General features: G+C 40.6%; 2 protein-coding genes across 3 annotated transcripts; one reads left to right on the top strand and one right to left on the bottom strand.

Moving 5' to 3' along the window:
- Nucleotides 1–203: 203 nt before the first annotated feature.
- On the bottom strand, nucleotides 204–4,035 carry LOC138853281 (uncharacterized). 2 transcript variants are annotated; one of them, XM_070089111.1, is made up of 3 exons: nucleotides 3,876–4,035; nucleotides 1,158–2,067; nucleotides 204–582 (listed from the first exon to the last, which is right to left on the bottom strand). In XM_070089111.1, exon 2 carries the CDS (start codon nucleotides 2,008–2,010, stop codon nucleotides 1,198–1,200), a length of 813 nt encoding a protein of 270 aa, XP_069945212.1. In that variant the 5' UTR covers nucleotides 2,011–2,067; nucleotides 3,876–4,035; the 3' UTR covers nucleotides 204–582; nucleotides 1,158–1,197. The 2 variants fall into 2 exon arrangements, with proteins under 2 accessions (XP_069945212.1, XP_069945213.1); XM_070089112.1 differs by lacking the exon at nucleotides 3,876–4,035 and adding an exon at nucleotides 3,551–3,574.
- An 11,974-nt stretch (nucleotides 4,036–16,009) lies between these two features.
- LOC128691139 (uncharacterized) lies at nucleotides 16,010–21,300 on the top strand. The gene is made up of 2 exons (XM_053779972.2): nucleotides 16,010–17,167; nucleotides 21,235–21,300. The coding sequence occupies exon 1, from the start codon at nucleotides 16,172–16,174 to the stop codon at nucleotides 17,117–17,119; it is 948 nt and encodes a 315-aa protein (XP_053635947.1). The 5' UTR covers nucleotides 16,010–16,171; the 3' UTR covers nucleotides 17,120–17,167; nucleotides 21,235–21,300.
- The last annotated feature ends 1,660 nt before the right edge of the window (nucleotides 21,301–22,960 follow it).

The raw sequence follows: 22,960 nt of genomic DNA on the forward strand, positions 1-22,960 counted from the left end.
TCGGCTAATATTCAGTAATTAAGTACTGAAATTTTGTATCTTGGGTAACACTTGCCAAACCCGTTATTAAAAGTATCACTATGGTCTTTATTAAAAGCAACACTATTATAAAGACATTTAAATTTGGTTGTATACTAAACACGTTAAAGCAATGACTAATGTTTAACCTGTCTGGTGTTTTTAGTAGCAACAAAACATCAGTAGACAGGCGTAAGTTTTAATACCTTGTCTTTAATAAAGGTACTCACAAGAAAAGCTGCCACATACTCTGCTCCCTTATTCGACTAGCGGCTAATTTAGCTTTTAGGATCTATTTACATTTCAGTTTGTAATTATACCGCAATTTATTAACGAATCAAAATTGAACCAGGATCCCCACCATTGTTCTACAGAGCCCTCACTATCACGTCACTGCACAGCTGCCATTTACAGGTTCCACCGTTCAGTTTCTCCACAACTACACGCTGTTCAGGAGTTTGACATCTTTTATATATTAACTTCTCAAAAATCTTAGCTCAATGTATAATTCTCCATTGTCACCTGAAGCCGAAAGCTGTGCGCTAGACTTCAGTCTCCAGAAATCTGAAAATAAAGTAACTTATTCGATTTGAATAAAAAAAAAAAGTGTCACTGAACAGTAATTAAATTAAATCTCATTTAAAGATACACACATGAAGGAGATACTAATACTTGTGTAGACATACTTCATTAAACAATAGTGTAATTAAAAACTAAAGAATAAGTGAGTGTTAAAACTTATGCAGTAGAAAAAAAACTTTCATATGGTAGGGAACGTCCTTGCAATGACGTTCCCTGTGACCGTATTTGCTTTGACCACCTTTTCTGAATCATGCAAACTCCTGTGTTTATTGCAACACGAAAGGACTAGAGCTATCATTCAACCCCCTCCCACCACCCGGTTGGTTGTTTTGAATCTTATCGCTTGTTAATATTTGCACAATTAAAGCTAGATTAAAAGAAGCAAACCTCAATTTTTTTTTTTACCTGTTATCTCAAGTGCTACAACGTGTAATATAAACTCACACCTTAGACTGTTTGGCCAATGATATTTATGCAAGACGTGTAATCATTGATGAAATATTAGGCAAGAGTAATTCACTATCGCTGTTTATTGCGACATTACAGAATATACTTACAAGTCATAGATAAGTCCCAATGGGGCCATTTGTATGAAGATTACTCATCTTTCATGGTCTTGTACCCGTACTGCTTCTGGACGGCCAACAGTCTCGCTGGGGTGCAGAAGTCTCTATCAAACGGTGATGTCGCAGTCGAAACTGAAAGGCTCTCTGCTGGGATGGGAGTGTCGCCATCGTATGCTGCTGGCGTCCTCACAGCGCTCAGAGAGCTTGGCTGTGGTGGGTCAGTTATCTCCTGTACCAGGGAAACATGCTTGGCATCGACAACACAAACTATTTCAGGTAGAGTTTCAACCATGCTCTCGTTAACTTCTGGCATAGCTTCAACAAAGCTCTTTTGCGCCTGCGGCGTAGTTTCAGGTAAGCCGTTTTGCGCCTGGGGCGAAGTGTCAAAGCTCCGTTTTACTTGAGGTGTTCTGTTAAGACTTTGATGCATTTGGAGTGTAGTTTTATCAGTGATGAAGCTAGTCAGTGAAGGGTACAATGAACATACTGAAGCACCTACACTACCGTTCACAAGTGTGGCATTTCCATGTTCAACCGAGGTATCTGTCGGGGTGTTCAAGCCGGACAAGCTTTGTCTTTGCTGCAGCCGCACGCTTTCGGGAAGATCCTCTACAGAGTTTTCTGGTGTAAATTCACGTTCTTCTAGGAGAGTCGGCGATGGTGGCGAGGGCCTTGCTGAAGGAAGGTCTCCGGTTCTCTGTTGCTCCCCCTTGCACACACGACAGCAAGCGGCCAACAAGAACATCAGAACAACAATAGGTATGAAGAGTATGAAGCCGAGACTATCATCGCTGCCGTTGCTAGCGCTGCTGTAATTCGCGTGGTAAAAGCTAAAGTGTGGCATTGTGCAGAGTCGCAGGTAAAGACCATGTAACTGGCTACAGTGGAATTATGTAGTGCTCTGGAAGAGATGCAAATTTTAGGTTAAGAAAGTGGCACAAGATTATGATAAACAATGAAAAAATCAAACCACAAAACTGTACCTTAGCAATGAAAAGGAATTCATTTAAAAAGTAACCGAGAATAATGAGTGCACAGAGTTAACCATCGTGTAAAGGTTAACTAATTAAGGGTCTTGGCAATAAAAGCTTCTTAGAATATTCGGGATGTTAACTATTATTGTTACAAAGAAATTAGAAGAACTTAAGGGCGATCTACGTACGGCTGAAGGCAGAGAATAGCGGCCTCACACAACGCTCTGGTTGTCACTAAAGCTCAGCAAGTTTATTCAAGTATACACAAATGCAATTACATAGATTATTATACATAGCGGCATATGTGAAAAGTACCTAGGATTACGCCCCCCCCCCCCCCAAAAAAAAAGTGACATTTCCATTGGGGTCAGCCTCTCGAGTCTTCCCAATACCCAAGAAAAACTATACGTGCTAGTATTACGCCATTTACGATTAAGCCTTGACAGGAGATGTACATATCTAAAGGTCGACACCAGACTTACCAATGACGACAGACAACTACTCGTATTTAATTTAAATATAGTCTCGGGTAACAAATGGCGATTAACATGTATCCAAGAAAGCGGTACGAGGTAACTAGGACGTTTATGAAGGAGACTTTTCGCTAACTAGTGACTCAATCCAATAAACTAGTAAATAACGTGGCTGGAACAATATACAAATACTCACTCTCCTCATATTTAGGATATTTACACTTCCCGGCCGTCTTGAACCAGTTAAGTGAACGGAAGAAAGTGAAGGAGGGGGTCCAATGACAGAACAGGAGGGGAACCAGAAGGGAAGGCAAGAGTCCCTTGCCCCCATATAAGTTTATTCAGGTATACACAAATACAGTTACATACATTATCATGCATAACAGCATATGGGTAGAGAACCTAGTATAACTCAAAAAGTCAGAGTGACTTATTTCCATTTGGGTTCTAGCATCACAAGCGAGGTAACCGATACTGAATCTGAAATAATCAGTCTGGTGTGAAATATGCCCACACCCGAACTAAGAAATCAAGGGATACTGAAGAAATTTTAGTGCTAAGATTTACTAAAGCATATAAATGATTTTTAACAACCTAATCATGGGCCGGGAACACATGCCTAAGATATTTTTTTTTAATTTGGTATCTAAACCGAGTTTGATTTTATAACTTGAGAATAAGGTTATTAATTGATGTTCGAAAAGCTCCTCCCACCTTACCTCGAATGGGAAAATGAAAAGGTTCTAGCAGTTTTTGAGCATGCCAAGTCTTTTTATTCTGTAGTTATGAAAGGGCTAGATCCCTAGGAGTCATACTGAGCCTAGGGAACAAGAGGTAATCACGTGTGATCCGAGAAAGAGAAGGATAGTTCCAGTTCACTGGGTCTGTAGCCTTCGCTAGAATCAAGGTAATATCCCCAACTATGCAAGGTACGAACCCTTAAATTCTTTTTAACGGTTGAGTGGGATGAAATGGCATATTGCCGGCAAGTCTGAAGACAGAGCTTTAAAAACTAGCTATTATTAGGACAAGTTTCGTTCTGTGTAGAGCTCTACACAGAACGAAAGTTTGTCCCAATAAAAGCTAGTTCTCCAACGTATGTCTCGATTTCACACTTATCAACATTACCTAGATCACTAGAGTTGCAATTAACCTGTACACTAACACGAGTACTTAAAAACCCTAAAACAGTGATAAAGCAGAAATATACCCTGCCCGGAGCATACAACTAACGCACAGAATAAAAAAATAACGTCATTTACCTTAAATTCCACCAGGACACACCGAGTGTTGACAGCAAGGAGAGCGACGCCGATACACAAAATCCACACACAATGAATTCTCACTAGTTTATGTTCAAAGAAAATCATTTCAAACTCAGTTCGAGAATCGGAATTCGGGGTCAGTATGGTAGTTCGGGTTCAGTCACCAGGTACCCCTGGGCGAAATATAATTATTCAGAGTGGAGAGATGTCTCTATACTAAGAAGTGTATGTTTCTCGGTGTATCCAGAGTTTACATTAGTCCTTATTTTAGGGATTAAAATATTCTGGCCTGGCAGTATCCAGTTTATCCACAAATCGGTGTTAATAATCTTTTAGTGGTCGAAGCTTCTAAAGCAGGGAGCATACGTGCTGAGAGTACGAAAGGGTGAATAACGGTGAAAAAAATATTAATTTGCTTCATGAATATGATAATGATATTCATTTGGGTTTTGTCAGTCATGTGGAATCGTGGATTAACAATTTGATCTTATGTGAAATGTTAGGGAAAGCGGTGAACCCGCAAGGCTCATTCAACGCTGATGCGAAACTCAATACCCACAGGGTATATGCATCAAGAGATGTGTATCGTTACGTATACATACACAAACACACACACACAAACACACACACACACACACACACACACACACACACACACACACACACGCACACACACACCGAGAAGTGCGTATCTCTGCATATACTGTATATAATCCTCTGTCTATTGTACAATTTTGGCTGTTTCTCACTTTTTACAAAGTTTTGAACAAGATATTTTGGACACTGCTTAGTAGCAATTTCGTATACGTGGCTTAATTTCATCTGTTGTACTATGCCTACTACTTATAGCATTTTTTTTTTTTTTTTTTTTTTTTTTGGTAGCTCCTCCTGACCTGTACGTTCTCGTGGAACCAGATCCAGGATGAATCTTACCACCTTATTTTGGGTAATTTGGAGTCTGTTTTTTTTTTTTTAGAACAGAATGCCAAGAAGGAGATGATGAGTAACCTTCATGATACTGCATAAGAGTCTGTGACTAAGTTGGTAGGCACTGTGTCTCTCTACAGTACAGAGGAACTTTAACCAGGCATTCTCTTTTTTTTTCACTACATTTTTAACTATTAACCCCTAGAAGGAGTGCCTTGATGCCGGTAAGGGGCTGTCTCGGTACAAAGGAACTGAAGCCATCTTGCCTTTCCTTAGATCAAACTTGATTGCCTTAAATTCCGCCAGACGTTGCATGATCCCTGCGGGTTTAGCGCTCCCCAGGAAAGGTAATATTAATGTTAGATACTGATTCACCCAATATGCACTAATCAGTTTTTGTAATATTCGCCAGGACAGAGTCCTGACACGGATCTTAAGCAAGTTTATTTGGGTACAGGTACACAGAAGTACAATCATCGTACATAGTGTAAATTACCTAGGATAGCCCGTTGGTATGTAAAGGTGATATGCACTAGTCCGAGGTTCAGGTAGGTTCGCCAGGACGATTCTTGGACCGAGTCTTCTCCATGTGGTTGGGTTAAGTTAGGTAAGGTTTGGTCATCTGACCGAAGCCTTCCGCTGGCTTACCGGTCCACCCTTTTAAAGATTATGGTTATGATTATAGCTATGTGGTGACCCGGTAGTGGCTCCTGAAGGAGTGTGGGAGTCTGTAAAAGTGATGTACCGTTTACGGCAGAGGCGCTGTGAGCGTTCGTGTCATGCGAAGTACCGTTTAAAGCCCTAATCTAACCTAACATTAGTCAAAAATTATTCCTCTATATTTTAGTGAAGTTACTGCTGAGAGAAGTTCCTCGTTACACATTAAAATTATTTACTCTCTCCATGTACACGGTGAATTAAATAACATGTCTTCGGTTTTCCTCATGTACAACGACAAATAGTGTTGAGATAATGCAAATAAGCCACATTGGTTTTGTTGAGTTATCATAGATTCATGTGGAAAATACTGTATATTTTCCGGAAATACGGTAATTTATAAGTAAATAGATGGCCTATATTGTATATAATAAAAATTATGTTATCGAAAATGGGAAACCCTGCGCCTGCGCAGAAGGGACTCGCCATTTGTGTTTTGAATGAACCAAGAAAACGTTAGTGATTGGGAAGAATTTTTCCTGCTCTAGAGGTTAAAATTGAGCTGACACCTCTCAAATGGGAGGCGAAATTGTTGGATGTGCATTCCTGCATAACTTGAGATATCAGGCGACTGGACAAGACAGCTCCAGTAACCTCAGATAAGTCTGTTATGTTTAACTCTGGCCAGTGTTATTTTCATGTATAGAGAGTGAGGTTTTCTGAGTATGATAAACCTTGATCTCCAGTCAAATTGGTGAGTGAGTTTAAGATATTCTCCTTCTGTTATGTATATGTGTATATATATAATCCTTTATTAATTTAATATACAGTCCACAAACTTATATGTTTACCAGAATTCTTGTTGATGCATCTTTTATTTATAATTAATAGGTCCAGAGCAACTTGTGGATAAGACAGTTGTAGGTATCGAAGGGGGACATTTTTGCGACCTAGGTGTCCCAAATTCCTACTTGTCTATGTAACTGATAAATAATAATTATCTTTGTTATCAGTTACTGTTATGTACATAATGAGTTACATACAGATAAATGTAATTTTCCACAGTTCAGTTCTACATAATTTACTATATAACATTAGTTTAAAATTATATTCTTTCTTTCAACACACCGGCCGTATCCCACCAAGGCAGGGTGGCCCAAAAGGAAAAACTAAAGTTTCTCCTTTTACATTTAGTAATATATACAGGAGAAGAGGTTACTAGCCCCTTGCTCCCGGCATTTTAGTCGCCTCTTACAACACGCATGGCTTACGGAGGAAGAATTCTGTTCCACTTCCCCATGGAGATAAGAGGAAATAAACAAGAATAAGAACTAGAAAGAAAATAGAAGAAAACCCAGAGGGGTGTGTATATATATGCTTGTACATGTATGTGTAGTGTGACCTAAGTGTAAGTAGAAGTAACAAGACATACCTGAGATCTTGCATGTTCATGAGACAGAAAAAAGGACACCAGCAATCCTACCATCATGTAAAACAATTACAGGCATTCGTCGCTCAACCTCTGGGACGAGCGGACGTGAGCTGAGCCTGCCCTCTGCTGTCAGCCGGTGACAACTTGGTTTTCTCAAAATGGCGCAGCAGGCAAGAAGAAGGGTAAACACTGTCGGCATAGAAGTGGTGCGTGGGGCTGTGCATGCCCACTCAGCTCAAGTTTTATTACCTGCCATCATCAGGGACACATACGGCATTGCCAACGAAGAGCTGTATGGTGTAGCCTTGAATGGGGCATATAGAATTTTTGTGAAATTTCTCAATGCAAGTGTATACGAGGACATAGTCGCCAGGTTCCAAGATCTTTGTGTACCAGTGAATCCTGCAGTGACGGTAAGGCTACATGATGTGTCCTGCCATTATACGTGGGTGAAGATCAGAAATGTACCTTTTGAGGCTGATGAGGCAGACCTACGTGCCGTCTTCGAGAAGTTTGGGACTGTTCATGTGGCGACATTGGGGAAATGGAAGGAAGGATCGTATTCTGGGATTGAGGCATCCTATTCCTTCCTATATTTTCCTAGAAGACTTCAGGACTCAAGTAATGGTGACTTACGCAGGGCAACGACGTACCTGTCGATTATGTGGTGCCTATGATCACATTGCTGCACAGTGTGTTACACAACAGGGTACACAGGCGAAGGAGCAGCATAAGGAGGCATCAGAGGACCTTGAGACGTTGAATTTGGCACGACGTGAGTCGGTTTCCTTGAACAAGGCTTGGAGTGTGGAGGTCGAGGAGGCCTTGAGGGAGGAAGAGTGTGTAACTCTTCCGAGAGAGTCATGCACTGCCGGGCAGGCACCGGAGACCAAAGATGTGGTGTCGCTGGGTGAGGACAGGGCCGTGGAGGCTACCATTGATTCAGTCCTCCACGACCTGTTAGGGACCCCAGGAGAGGTCACAGTTGAGGGGCTTGTGGGTGCCCTGGATGCTGCTGGGGTTCCAGGTGGTGAGAGGGGGGGAGGCATGTCAGAGACCCAGGTTGAGGCTGGGTTGCAAATTGGCACGGTGGTGGCGGAAGTGCACGGGGATGGCTTCCGGGTGGAGGCGGGGAGAAAGGCTCGAGTGTCACGGAAGAGAGCGGCAGTGCCCTCGGACGTGGACGATGTGCTCACTCCGGCACAGCGTTCGGGCAAAAAGGTTTGGGCTGAAGTGGTTGAGCATGGACCTGGGGGGTCCAGGGGCAAGGGGCATGTGAAAGCAGATCACAGAATGGTGATTGAAGATCAAGGGCGTATAAAAGGGAAGGGGGATAAAGGTGGTGCAATACGTAAAGGAAAACCTCCATTGACAAATTCAAGAGTCTCTCTATAAATGTTAATGGTCTGAAAAATTCTAGGAAGTGTGTATGGTTTCATGAGATGCTCATTAGGTATGGTGTAGATGTAGTGTTTGTGCAAGAGCACAACCACAAGCTGGGTTGTATGTTGATGATTGAGGGGTATACTGTATATGCAGCACACTCAACGAGATTGAAAGGAGGAGTGGCTATTTTGGTGAGGGAGGCTAGCCCGTTTACTGTACATCATTGTGAGGAGGGGGGTGAGGGGAGGGTTATAAGAGTGGATGGGACATGGGGAAGAGATAAGATGTCTTTTGTGTGTGTTTATGGTCCGGCGGAGGGGGACAGTCGAGTGAAGAATGAGTTTGTACGTGAAGTGTTGGTGTATCACTTAAGGTCGCTTCCAGCATTAGCTGTGGTGGGAGGGGACTGGAATTGCGTTATACGCCGCAAGGATGTGGAACCTAGGGGAGCAGGATATTGTTCTGGCGATCTGAGGGACCTGTTAACCGGGGTGGGGTTGGTGGATGTGGAGGGGGGGCGGCGTGGGAGGTGCAGCACACCTTTGTGAGGCAGGGGTATGCTGCATGGCTGGACAGGATATACGTGACAAGGAAAGCTGTGGTACGGAGTGTAAGGGTTTTGGATGTCTTTTTTTCTGATCATAGAGGTGTTTTGGTGGATTTGGGATGGGAGGGTCGGCCGAACAGGTATAAGAGTTATTGGAAATTGAATGTTCGGTTGCTTCAAGATGTTGAGGGGAGGGTCCTATTTGCACAATGGTGGAAAGGCTTATGGGAGGGGATGGAAGTCAATGGGGATGTGTTGAGATGGTGGGATGTGAGAGAGTTCTATGCCCGACAGGGAAGGCACGAGAATCAGTTGGCTTATGGGCTTATTAGGTATCTTGAGGGGCAGTTAAGTGAGTATTATGAGAGAGGAAGGGGGGGATGGGAGCCCCAGTGGCTGACATAGAGGGAGTGAAGGAACGCCTAATGGAAGTGCAAAATGAGAGGTTTGATGCAGCAAGGGTTTTAGGGGGGTTGGAGGAGGTCATGTGGGGTGATAGACCATCGGCGTGTGTCCTGCGAGGGCAGGGGCACCGGCGCGTTGCAATGGAAATGGTGGGTTTAAGAGTTCTTGAGGACATCGAGGGGTATAGGGAGGGACAAAATTTGGTGACGACAGAGGGGATGGGAGGGTATGTTGATGCTTGGCTTAGTGCACATATGAGGAGTGTGGGTGTGAGAGAGGGGGCTTTAAGTGAGACAGGGGGATGGGTGCAGCGTGTGCTGGACAGGGATGACAGGGAACAGTGACAGGGGCCTATTGTGGAGGAAGAGGTGTGGACGGCTTTAATGAGTATGAGCAGGGGTAAGGCACCGGGGATAGATGGGCTGCTTGCGGAGTTTTACATACAGCATTGGGAAGTATTAAAAGATTTTTTGGTGCAATTATTTAATATCATAAAAGAGAGGGGTGCGTTGGGACCTTTGCAGGCGACAGCGCTAGTAGTTTTGGTGCCAAAGGGTGAAAGTCAGTGCACAGTGAGAGATTTCCGGATGATATCACTCATGTGTGCAGACTACAAACTTTTTGCAAAAATTTTGGGAAATCGTATAAAAAAGGTCATTGGAAAGGTAATAGTGAGGGGTCAATATGGGATTCCTGGGAGATCAATGTATGAGGGGCATGGGGTTATTAGAAAGTTTATTGAGGGTCCGCAAGAGGGGGAACGAGGGGTATTGGCGTTGGATTGGAGAACAGCATATGACAGTGTCGAGAGGGAGGCTCTGTGGAGAATCATGGAGCAGCAGGGGTTCGGGGAGGACATTGTGAATTGGGCACGTACTTTATATCGGGGAGCTGGGATGTGTGTACAGATTAATGGGAGGGTGGGGTTGCATGTGAAAATGGGCAGGGGATTGAGGCAGGGTTGCCCATTGTCACAAATATTATTTGCATGTTTACAGAATCCGTTTTATAGGGCAGTGGAAAGGTGCATACAGGAGGGGGTAAGGGAGGACATATGAAGTGAGAGTCCTGGTATCATAGGTTATGTTGATGACACAACTGTCCTAGTGAGTGGGAGGGAGGGATTGGAGGGTCTGGAGAGAGTTATAGATGTTTTTGGGATGGCAACAGGTATGGCAGTGAATGTGCATAAATCAAAGCTCATGAGATTGGGTGAATGGGATGGGCAGGAGGGCAGGGGTGGGGGGGGGGGTGAGGTGGTGTGTCGTGGACTGGGTGAAAATTTGTGGAGTTGTGTATATGAGTAATGCTCAGATGGCGAGGGAGAATAATTCAAAGGGTGTGGTAGATAGGGTATTGGGAAGATTGTCAGGATTGAAGCCGACACATCTTACGCTACACCAGAGGGTCATTGTGGTCAATGTGCTTTTGTACAGCAAAATATGACATGTGGCAGCTTTGTACCCTTTGGTGTATGGGGATGTCCGGAGATTGTTGAGCAGAGTTTTCCGTTTTATCTGGGGTTCGGGATGGGATTGGTTGAAAAGGGAGGTGGTAACACTTCCGGTGGCCTTGGGAGGGCTGGGGTTAATTCATTTGGAAAGAAGGTTGAAGTGTGTATATGTGAAATATGGGTTACTAAGGGCTCGGGGGGAAGGGAGAGGAGGGTTGGGGATGCTGCAGGGTGATCTTCGGAGATGGTGGAAGGGACAAGATTTGAGAGATGGTGAGGAGTTGTTGCGTCTATTGATGATGGTCAGAGAGCCGAGAAACATGCGGGTAGGGTCCATGGAGAGGAAGATATGGCCTAGGGTGGTAGTGGCAACGGAAGGAGTGTACCCGATGTACGCATGGGAAGACATTTGGGGTCGATTAAAAGGGTTACGCATCCGGCCACGCGTGAGGGAGGTAATGTATAGGTTTCTTCACGGAATATTGCCGTCTGGGGTTGTTTTACGAAATAGGCGAATAAGGGAGGGTGGGGAGTGTCAGGTTTGTGGGGTAGATGAATCAGCTTTTCATGTAGTTTATTTTTGTGAATGCCTAGGGATTGTGCGGGAATGGTTAGGGAAAGTAATCCGGTATGTGGGGGGGAAAGGGTTGTCGGGTTTGAGAGCGCTCAGTTTAGATGTAGGTGGGGTTGGGGTAAAGGTTCAAAGGGCAGTGGCTTACTTAGTGGTTGATTTTGTGTATACATCATGGGCAATGAGAGACAAAGGGGCGGAGGAACGTAGGATGGCCATAGCAGCATCCTTTTATAGAACAAAGTGTCGCAACAGGGAAATATATGGTAGGAGGTGGGAGAGGGATTTCTCGGAGGGCTACAGGAACTTTCTTTTGAGGGATTTATGGTCTTTATAAGCGGTCAGGGGCATGAACGGGCTGGCCTTCCCAGGGGGGGGGGGAGTTGTGTGTGTTGCAGAGGTCGATTGTGTGAGTGTGTGTGGAATTGTGTGAGGAAAGGATGTTGAGGTGATATTCAATGTAATGTGTCTTGGTGTTATTGTGAACACCGATGATTATAATTTATCTAAGGATTCCTTCATGTTTTGTAAGGATGTACATAAGCATGTTAGTATATAAACATATTTTAACCTGTAATTATACATGTCTACCTATATATGAGCAATGTAACTTGTCATAATAATGAGGCATTCATACCTGTTTTTTAACTAGTGGAACGTTTTGGTATTGTATATAATGTAAGATCTTGCCTGGGGTGTTTTTGCTTTTATATTGTTACAGATGTTTTTTTTTCACATTTTCATTATAGTATATGTTCAAGTGAATGAGCTTTTGATCTTGTGTATAGCCAGGTGAAACTGGACAGTTTTTCACTTGGGGGGGGGTAGGAGTTTAAGTAATCTGCAATAGCAGGTCATGTGACACACATGTCATATTATTTTAGATGTCTAATGTTGTCCATTCTCTGTATTATTATTATTATTATTAAATATTAGCCGGTATTCTCCCGGCCCGGGCCTTTTCCAAGTGGTGGCCCGGCCTTGGCTCCCTCTTTAGGGAGTGTCTGAGACCTAAGTCTCCCATGGGAGGAGGCACAAGTACCTCCTCATCTTTGGGACCAACTGTCCCCAGGCCTAGCCACAAGCTAGGCCTCTCTGGTCTGCCATCCCCGCCCCAAGGGGGCAAATGGGAATGACAGTCTTATGAGCTAAAGGCTCGGGCTCAGGCACCTACCCTACCCTAGAAGGGTTAGGCATGGTGTCGATCATTCTCTGTAGGATGTGATGTATAGATTATCTCCGGCAGTGTAAATAATCTGTCTGCAGGAGGGAATAATGTGTAAATTTATTTATTATTGTGGTAGGTTTATGTGCATAGCGTGTTTTTTAGGGTGATATATTATAAGACGCTAATTACCATCAATGACTGTTGGTGGTTATGAGTGGTGACGGCAGACACAGTTAATAGGAGGATGGGTTGAAGTGTCAGCGGTAGTGTCTTAAACCCACCACAGTGCACGATATTAATTATTACCATAGGGTATATGAGGGTAGGGTGGATTGTGTTCTATGGTGAATGTGAGCCATCAGGTTCAGACATTCCTTGTATTATAGTGTCAGCCGTTTAGCTGGCTGGATTGTGTTTATATATTTTGTCATTAAAGTTTTTAATGCTTTTACAATTGTATAAGTATAAGAGATTTGTCACTGTGTATCTAAGGTGAAAGTGGCACGTTTTCATGGGGGGGGGAGTGTAAGCATATATATATATATATATATATATATATATATATATATATATATATATATATATATATATATATATATATATATATATATATATATATATATATATATATATATATATATATATATATATATATATATATATATATATATATATATAATCTCAGAATAACAGCACTATATGGTTTATGTAAAATCGCCAATACTACTACTGTTTTTAATAACTTAGTACTTTTCATTATTTTTACTGTGCTGCTATTATTATTTTTTAGTCCCCCTCAAATTTACAACTTAACACAACCCTTCCTTTTGGGAAAGAAAACGAAGCCTTCGGGAACATATTTATGGCTAACTAAACAATAATGAAATTATCTTACTAAGAAGAAGTAAAAGATGTAAAAACGTTTAATTGGGTACAATTACACACTAGCACAATTAAATATTTTTTTTGGATGATTATAATTGCCTTACACGGTGACATTTGTGTAAATTACCTAGGATAACCCAAAAAAAGGCCCTCGTTACTTTAGCAGCCTAACATTTAGATACTGTAAAATCAGTCATGATTATAAGCATGTAACATAACTCGTATGCATCTAATGGTTATAATCATAAGCATATTTGTAAAGGGATGTACTGCTAAGCCAGCGGAAGGCCTCGGTCAGATGACCAAAAGCTCCAGCTGCGGGTCATCATATGACTGAGACCCGCGTCAAGAAACACTTGTCCTGTTTCTTGAGAAACCTAATTACGTATAACCATACAAATGAAATAAAATAAATAAATCGACTGCATGAAATCAGTTACAAATAAAAGATATAATAAGGATAAAGTAAAGTGGGAAGTTTCATGTTAGCAACGTTCTCGCCTGGCGGGGCCAGGAGCTGAGTCTCGACCCCTGCAACCACAATTAGGTGAGTACACACTGAGTGTCCGTGGTTCAATCCCCGTCATAATTGGAAACGTTGGGTATATTTCCTTACACTTGATTTCCCTAGCAATAAGTAAGTACCTGGCTGTTAGGCAACTGGTGTTAGTCTTATCTCTTATCTTATCCTGGGGACAAGATTGATGGACCCAAATGGAAATTAAACAGACAGTCCTCGATGACGCACTGGCTTTCATGGGCTATCCTGGGTGGCAAACCCTCCCGGTTAAAACTCCGAACATATCTTATAAAGAAAAGCTTAATATAAAATAATAATTATATAATAATATTATTCTTATTATTTTATATTAATCGTTTCTCTATAAGAAATCACTTTCCTCCCTCTCTGTAGCTACATTCATTAGGAACCTTTTAGCTCTCTTCCTGATCTAGTTTATGCCAAGACTGGCCTTGACATGTTGAGGCAATCCTTTCCACTCCTTTGTTGCTCCATAATAGGTGTTTGAGGCCTGAACACCTACTGTAGATACTACGAAGCTGTGTTCACTTTCCCTAATACCATACATGGCTTTGGTTCCTAACCCTGACAATATTTGCACCAAGATATTCTGGATACTGAGCAATTTTATAAACATGATGCAGTTTCAGCTACCTTACCCTATCTTCAACATTCAGCAATTCCAGTTGCTATAAATCCTCTTGGTGTATATGATCTCTAGGTTCCAGGTCTAGAATGAATTTCACCATCTTATTCTGGTTAATTTGGAATCTGATTTTCAATCTTATTTTGTTAGAACAGAGCATCATGAAGAACAAGAATAATCATGGTAATCTGCTATAACAAAAAAAGACTGAAACGTTAATAACGCAGAAGAGCGCACTAAAGTCGGTGCGACATTGGGAATGTCTGTCTTATTTCCATTGGGGATCCTTTAAGCTTTTTCCCCCAGGATGCGACCCACAGAGTCGACTAACACCCAGGTACCTGCTTACTGCTAGGTGAACAGGGGCAGCAGGTGTAAGGACATAAGCCCAACGCTTCACCCGTGCCTGGGAGCGATCCCTGGTGGTTCAGTGTGTGAGTTGAGGACACTACCAACCGTCCAGGATACTACTCACAACAGTCGAATACCACCCTAGGACTGAACTCAGGGCCTTCAGTTGTTAGCCGAAGATGCTCCTGCTAAGCTATACAAAATCTCTACGCAACAGCCAAAGGAAACAAAGTGTTATTATTATTAATTATTATTATTGCTGTTATTGGTGGCGTTGTTTATATATTTTGGGGGGAGGTCTAAACTTGTAAAGATCATACAGCGCAATGAAAGCGGGAGGCAGTCAGAGAATAGCTCCATTGTCTTGGGTTAAAAGTCCTTCATCAACATCAAATTTCCCTCCCGCCTTGCAGGGACATTTATAGAAAACAAATGGCAGCAGCAACTAATGCTCCCATACATCGCCTTATCATTCATGGAAACTGTGACCTACCCGAGCTACGTAAAAAAAAATATCAGCACATAGTAATGACCTAATATACGATGATATTACACATCCTGTAGGTTCTTACACTTACACTCGCTCACTCATTTGACCATAAACAAAAATATTAATCTCAGTCTTAAAATAATGAATCCTGTGATACTCCAATACTGAAACTATATACTGTGCCAAAACAAAAGCATTCACATTGCTAAACTCATAAACTAGTATTTAGTCACTTAGCCATAATACCAACTTACCTCAAAATTTGTAATATTTTACAATTAAGAATAAAACTAAGTATGCCCGAAATGCCTAGCCATGCTAAGCGTTCTAGTGGTACACTCTGTAATCACAATTTTACTACATGTAAACCAAACAATAACCAAATTTCTGTAAACTCAGCATTGTAATCCTTATAGAGAATAAACTTTGAATTTGAATTTGAATTAGTGACATCATGACGTCATGGGGTTAGCCCACTATTGCCCACGTTGTGTAATTCTTCGATTATTCCTTCATTCTCATTCACTCAGTGTTAAAGCAGATTTTAGTATATTACAGCATATTAATGTGGTGGTAGTTTCAATTTAAAGATTTTCAGTAGTGTTTGAATCTCGGGAGGAATAGAGACAAAATGTCACAAAGCAGCATCGTGCCAGGGAGAGTTGCTGAGCCTCGTGAGGGAGGAGAGTCATGCCAACACTCAGTGAGACGTGTACGTTGAGAGGGTGATGATACGTACCACCTGTGAGTAGAATCTCGGTCTCTCATTCGTGAAAAGTTTGTTTAGCACTACAGAGAGCGATCAGAGGTACGCGTGGTAATCCTACAGTGAGCTGAGAAGTGCAAAAAGGAAGGATGGCCGGATGTGATGTTCACTTGATACGTATATTGCTAGTGTTTTTGGCTCTTTCGTGCCTAGCCTCGGACTGGAGGCAAATCTGTATTTTAGACGAGCATGTGTATACTCTCAGAGAGCATGACATTGCTTTCTTCCAACCACCGAATCTGAATACAGAGATTACAATACAATCCGACTCGTGTCAATTCTTTAAGAAACTGAAATTTCATACACCTAAAAAACTCGGAAATAACACACACTTGCAAGATTCTAGAGGTTGGCAGTGGTACGAGATCAGCTTTTTCATAGATGATCCCGTCTTTTACGTGATTGTAGAAGCCCAAAACACTTTAAATGCTTCCCTGACATGGGACCCTCCTCCTGGTTGTAATATAACCCAAGGAGTACAATTTAGTTTTGATGATTTCACAGTCCTCGGCATTGATTGTCCTCAACAAATATCTGATCTCGAAGATTCATCTATTTATGCTTTCAAGAATACTTACCAGGACGAAACTTATTATAAAAGTAGCTATAGTGGAAGCCATATTATTTTCATTCCAGTGGGTGCCATCCTTGTTTGCCTGAGTGTGTGTTGCCGTTGTTGCTTCCGCCACAGGAGAACTTTACGCCCTGTCAGGACTATTGCAGTTGTGAGAAGTGTCGCAGCAACTCCAGTCATTGTTACAACACAGCGGGATGTGGACCATCCTCCCTCTTACAATGACATCCAGAACGATTGCGAGCAGCCGCCACCATACTCAGAAATCGAGAAAGAGTGCTCACCACCGCCTACGCAACTGGCCTCAGCAGAGACATCCACAATCAGTACCACAGCCACGGTAGCTCATACTTCAGACGTCACAGAGAATCCTCGTTTAACAAGTGCATCGAGGATTTTCCGAATGTTGCCCTCACGACCTAAGGCTCAGTTTTCCTTCAAGCCCCTAAATGAGGAGAACTAAGAAGTATCTACCTTATTCCACTCGTCCCTTTTTTCCTATTCATGGAACGTAAGTATTAAAAATAAATAATTTTCGATCTTGTATTACTCGATCATTTTTTGTAACCCTATGGAATACATTTGTTGTAACCTTGTGGAAGACATCACTTAAACTCAAGTCCATTATTGTAAATGTGACAATTTTTTTTCACCATTCCGTGGCCGAAACAGTTCACAGGTTGCCCACAAATTAAAAAGGAAGAATGGACAGTGTCCTTCTTGGACCGCAATGATTTTATTTGATAATAGTCAGACAGACCCAAACACGTCAAGTTTCATTTTCGGTTTGTGAATTGTGTATTTGTGTGAAATTTCAGTTCCTATTAACAACTTTGTAGACATAAACCAAATAACAATGTAGGGACATATAAACCAAACAACAATGTAGGGACATTTACCAAACAACAATGTAGGGACATAAACCAAACAACAATGTAGGGACATTTACCAAACAACAATGTAGGGACATTTACCAAACAACAGTGTAGGGACATAAACCAAACAACAATGTAGGGACAAACCAAACAACAATGTAGGGACATATAAATTAAACCAGTGTAGGGACATAAGCCAAACAACAGTGTAGGGACATTAAACCAAACAACAATGTAGGGACAAACCAAACAATGTAGGGACATAAACCACACAACAATGTAGGTATATATAAACTAAACCAGTGTAGGGACATAAACCAAACAACAATGTAGGGACATACAAACCAAATAACAAAGTAGGGACATAAACCAAGCAACAATGTAGGGACATATAAACCAAACAACAGTGTAACAGTGTTGGGACATATAAGCCAAACAACAGTGTAGGGACAAACAAACAACAATGTAGGGACAAACCAAACAACAATCTAGGGACTTAACCCAAACAAGTGCAGGGACATAAAACCAAGCAACCGTCCATACCTCGGGTAGGGATAGAACCCGCGATCAGTCTCAAAACTCCAGACCGTTGCTTTAGCCACTGGGCCAGCTAGCCAGAGAATATTCATCCAAATAGGTATATTTCTACACCATAGGAAGGTTAGCATAGGCACCAGTATATTGGTATATTGGCCGTCAGTATATTGACATTAAGAGGGACATTAAAAAGGGGATAAGAAAAGCTAAAAGGGACTATGAAATTAAAGTTGCTAGGGATTCTAAAACTAACCCAAAAAGTTTTTTCCAGGTCTATAGAACAAAAGTTAGAGATAAGATAGGTCCCCTTAAAAATAACTATGGGCACCTTACTGACAAAGAGAATGAAATGTGCTTGATTTTAAATAATTATTTTCTCTCAGTTTTTACACAGGAAGACACTAACAATATTCCAGTAATTAATTTTTACAGTGGGCTAGAAGAAGATAAATTATGTAACATCACAGTCACGAGTGAGATGGTTGTGAAGCAGATAGACAGACTGAAGCAAAATAAGTCGCCGGGTCCTGATGAGGTTTTTTCAAGGGTTCTTAAGGAATGCAAAATGGAACTCTGTGAACCATTAACTAATATTTTTAATTTATCTCTTCAAACAGGTGTAGTGTCTGATATGTGGAAGATGGCTAATGTAATTCCTATTTTTAAAACAGGGGACAAGTCGTTACCGTCAAATTATCGCCCAATAAGCCTGACCTCAATTGTAGGCAAATTACTAGAGTCAATTATAGCTGAGATTATAAGAAGCCATCTCGATAAGCATAGCTTGATTAATGATACTCAGCATGGATTCACAAGAGGCCGGTCTTGTCTAACTAATTTATTAACTTTCTTCAGTAAAGCTTTTGAGGCTGTTGACCACAATAAAGAATTTGATATTATTTACTTAGATTTTAGTAAGGCTTTTGATAGAGTTCCGCACCATAGACTGTTAAAGAAAGTGGCAGCTCATGGCATTGGGGAAAAAGTGCTCTCGTGGATCGAGTCATGGCTCACTGACAGGAAGCAGAGAGTGTCCATAAATGGGGTTAAGTCCGAGTGGGGATCTGTAACAAGTGGCGTTCCACAGGGATCAGTCTTGGGCCCGTTGTTGTTTATAATATATATCAATGATCTTGATGAGGGAATTACTAGTGATATGAGCAAATTCGCCGATGACACAAAGATAGGTAGGATAATTGATTCAAACGTAGATGTTATGGAACTTCAGGAGGATTTAAACAAACTCCATTCTTGGTCAGAAAAGTGGCAGATGCAGTTCAATGTAGATAAATGCAAGGTTCTGAAGCTTGGGAGTGCCCATAATCCTAGTACTTATAAGTTAAATGATGTAGAACTTAGCCATACAGATTGCGAAAAGGACTTGGGGGTTATGGTGAGCAGCAACCTTAAACCAAGACAGCAATGCCTAAGCGTACGTAATAAGGCAAATAGATTACTGGGATTTATATCAAGAAGTGTAAGCAACAGAAGTCCAGAGGTCATACTGCAGCTTTATACATCATTAGTAAGGCCTCACCTAGATTATGCAGCTCAGTTCTGGTCTCCGTATTACAAAATGGACATAAATTCGTTAGAAAATATTCAGCGTAGGATGACTAAATTAATACATAGCATTAGAAATCTTCCTTATGAAGAAAGATTGAAGACTCTTAAGTTACATTCACTTGTTAGACGAAGAATGAGGGGAGACCTGATCGAAGTGTATAAGTGGAAGATAGGTATTAATAAAGGGGATATTAATAAGGTCTTGAGGATGTCTCTCCAAGAGAGAACCCGCAGTAATGGATTTAAATTAGATAAGTTTAGATTTAGAAAGGACATAGGAAAGTATTGGTTTGGAAATAGGGTAGTTGATGAGTGGAACAGTCTACCTAGTTGGGTTATTGAGGCTGGGACTTTGGGTAGTTTCAAATCTAGGTTGGATAAGTACATGAGTGGGAGGGGTTGGATTTGAGTGGGACTTTCACATCAGAGCTTATTTCTTGGGTGGCATTGAAAATTGGGCAAATGTTTTGTTAGTGGGATGAATTGTAAAGGACCTGCCTAGTATGGGCCAGCAGGCCTCCTGCAGTGTTCCTCCTTTCTTATGTTCTTATGTTCTTATGTTCACTGTAACCACAAATGCAAGTTTTTACTGACGAGTCTCCAGCATGCGTGGCCGTGACGAACTCTAGCTCAAGTCCCCTCAAAGCCGTCAACATGACTGATCGCTGGTTCTATCCCCGCCCGTGGTATGGTTTGCAATCGTGTCATTACGATTTCGTGAGTCAAGCACCAGTGTAGGGACACAAAACAAACAACATTGTATGGACATGTAAACCAAATGTTACCTGGCACTTGAGTTAGCACTGAGGTTTATGCAATGCGTGATCTGTAGTAACATTGGGTTCCAGAATAATCAGGTGGACTTTACGGTCTATCGACTACACGCACGTCATTAAGGCGTAACATAAATAGTTGCTAATATCAAGCATATTTTAAAATATTATATTAATACTAATAATAAAAACTGTAACACTTTCTTGCTAAAATACAGCAATATATATATATATATATATATATATATATATATATATATATATATATATATATATATATATATATATATATATATATATATATATATATATATATATATATATATATATATATATATATATATATATATATATATATATATATATATATATATATATATATATATATATATATATATATATATATATATAAGTGAGCAAATTTTCCCAGGATGACAACTCCTGATTAAAAATTATGAATATGTAAGTTTTTCCTGCAAGTCTTGACTCACAATTACAAGTAAATTGGTTATTTGTTATTAAATATTAACACCATTAGGTAGGCCTACCTCAAGCCAGGGTTAGGTCTCTGAACTCATGTACCTCAGGGAATTGAACCAACCCGGCAGGTTCAGTAGCATCAAGGTACCCTTCAAGAGGGTACCTTGATCTTATTGAAGGATTCTTGATCCAAAGAATTGTATCATCCCATACGAAATTTACCCTTCCCGCATAAAATTAGTAACATCGAATCCCTTAAGTAGACAGGCACTAAGAAAAAATATGCTGTCCTTGCGTACACGACATAAAAACTATGAAATGTTAATTAATTATTCTTTACGTTTCAGAAATGTCCTCGGTGAGAAGAAATGTCAGAAGACGACCTGTATAAGGTAGACTGCTTCATGCTAGTACAGTTTTTGGAGAAAAAGAGCAATGTGAGAGTGGTTCAAGAGATGGTGCTGTCCTATTTGGCACCAGGTGGCTCCCTTTGAGCGTGTCTCTGCAGACCTTTGGTTACATCGTTAGAAGACTGACTATGGGGCTTCTTAAAGCCTCGGTTTAATAGACTTAGTTTCTACACCATTAATTCAACAACCTCTTTTCAACACCATTGGTTCAACAGCTTTGTTTCAACACCATTGTTTCAACAGCCTTGCTTCAACACCATTGTTTCAACAGCCTTGTTTCAACACCATTGCTTCAACATAGCATCAAAACTTTCATGTCACAATAAAGGAGACTAACCATTTAGCTCTAAAAGAATCGGTAAAATTTTGTTGAGCACCGCAATAATGTTTTTAATCTAAAAAAATGCGAGTTTGACCATGAGGTTTCTCCATGTAGCCTGATGTAGAATAATTCGTGTACCATACAGTGAATCTTTATTGTAGTACTAAGAGCTTACAGTTTTGAAGTGATACTTGCTATATTTCAGTATAATAATTGCCTTCCTTAATATGAAATGGCTTATATAAATGTTTATGTAATATGTAATTACCAATATCTTTGCCAGATTTCTTCTCGAGACAACATACTCTTCTTCCATTAAAGATGTGTTTCCTTTATGTCGAGGAAGAATTCTTAATCCAAGGAATTAGAGCAATTCCGTGCCTTTTCTTGGATCGAATCTATTCACCTCGCATTACCCAAGGCGCTGTGTGACCCTTACAGGTTTAACGCGTCACCATGAGCATGATAACCCTTTTATATGGCTACGTGTTGTGTAGATGGGCTAAAATAAAATGACTGTGATTTTAATTATTGCTGTGCTTTTTGGTGGCTTATAAAGTATTTATGGATTTTGATTTAAGTTTATTTTGAGCATTAGAATTTATGAATGAGACGCGATTTTTTTCAAGGCTCTCAAAGCTACATTGCTATATAACGCATAGAGGTTTAGATCTTAATGTATAATAATAATAATAATAATAATAATAATAATAGCTACTTTAAGTTCATGATCCAAATAAATGTCGCTAATCTGAACTCATAATTACCTTTTATAACTCGAGATAAAACCAAAATCATTCCATTCTGATGATAATACAAACAACTATTATTCTTGTTTCTTGATATTAATAATGTTAATATAATATGTTCAGTGTAAAAATATTAAAATGTTTTCCAGATTTTTGCCACCATAATAATTAAATGTTTTGTAATGTTAATGAATATAACAATATAAATGACTCATATTTTTGCTGTTATTGTCAATATAATAATTTATATTTTATAAATGTTTAATTTTTATGTATATGTTTAGGTTTATCTTGCTCAATAAATTGTTACTTATATAATGAGAAATTGTTATTTATGTAAGTAAGAATATATTCATATCTGCTTGTGTGGAGTATACTGGCAGCTTTCTATAAAGTGGAGTATACGAGTATTTTTGATAGTATGCACTACTGACAAGTTGATGGATGAGACATGTGCAACACAAGTTGATGGATGAGACATGTGCAACACCAGTTGATGGATGAGACATGTGCAACACAAGTTGATGGATGAGACATGTGCAACACAAGTTGATGGATGAGACGTGCAACACAAGTTGATGGATGACGCGTA

Source organism: Cherax quadricarinatus, chromosome 27 (assembly GCF_038502225.1).
Source record: "Cherax quadricarinatus isolate ZL_2023a chromosome 27, ASM3850222v1, whole genome shotgun sequence".
Taxonomy (NCBI): Eukaryota; Metazoa; Arthropoda; class Malacostraca; order Decapoda; family Parastacidae; genus Cherax; species Cherax quadricarinatus.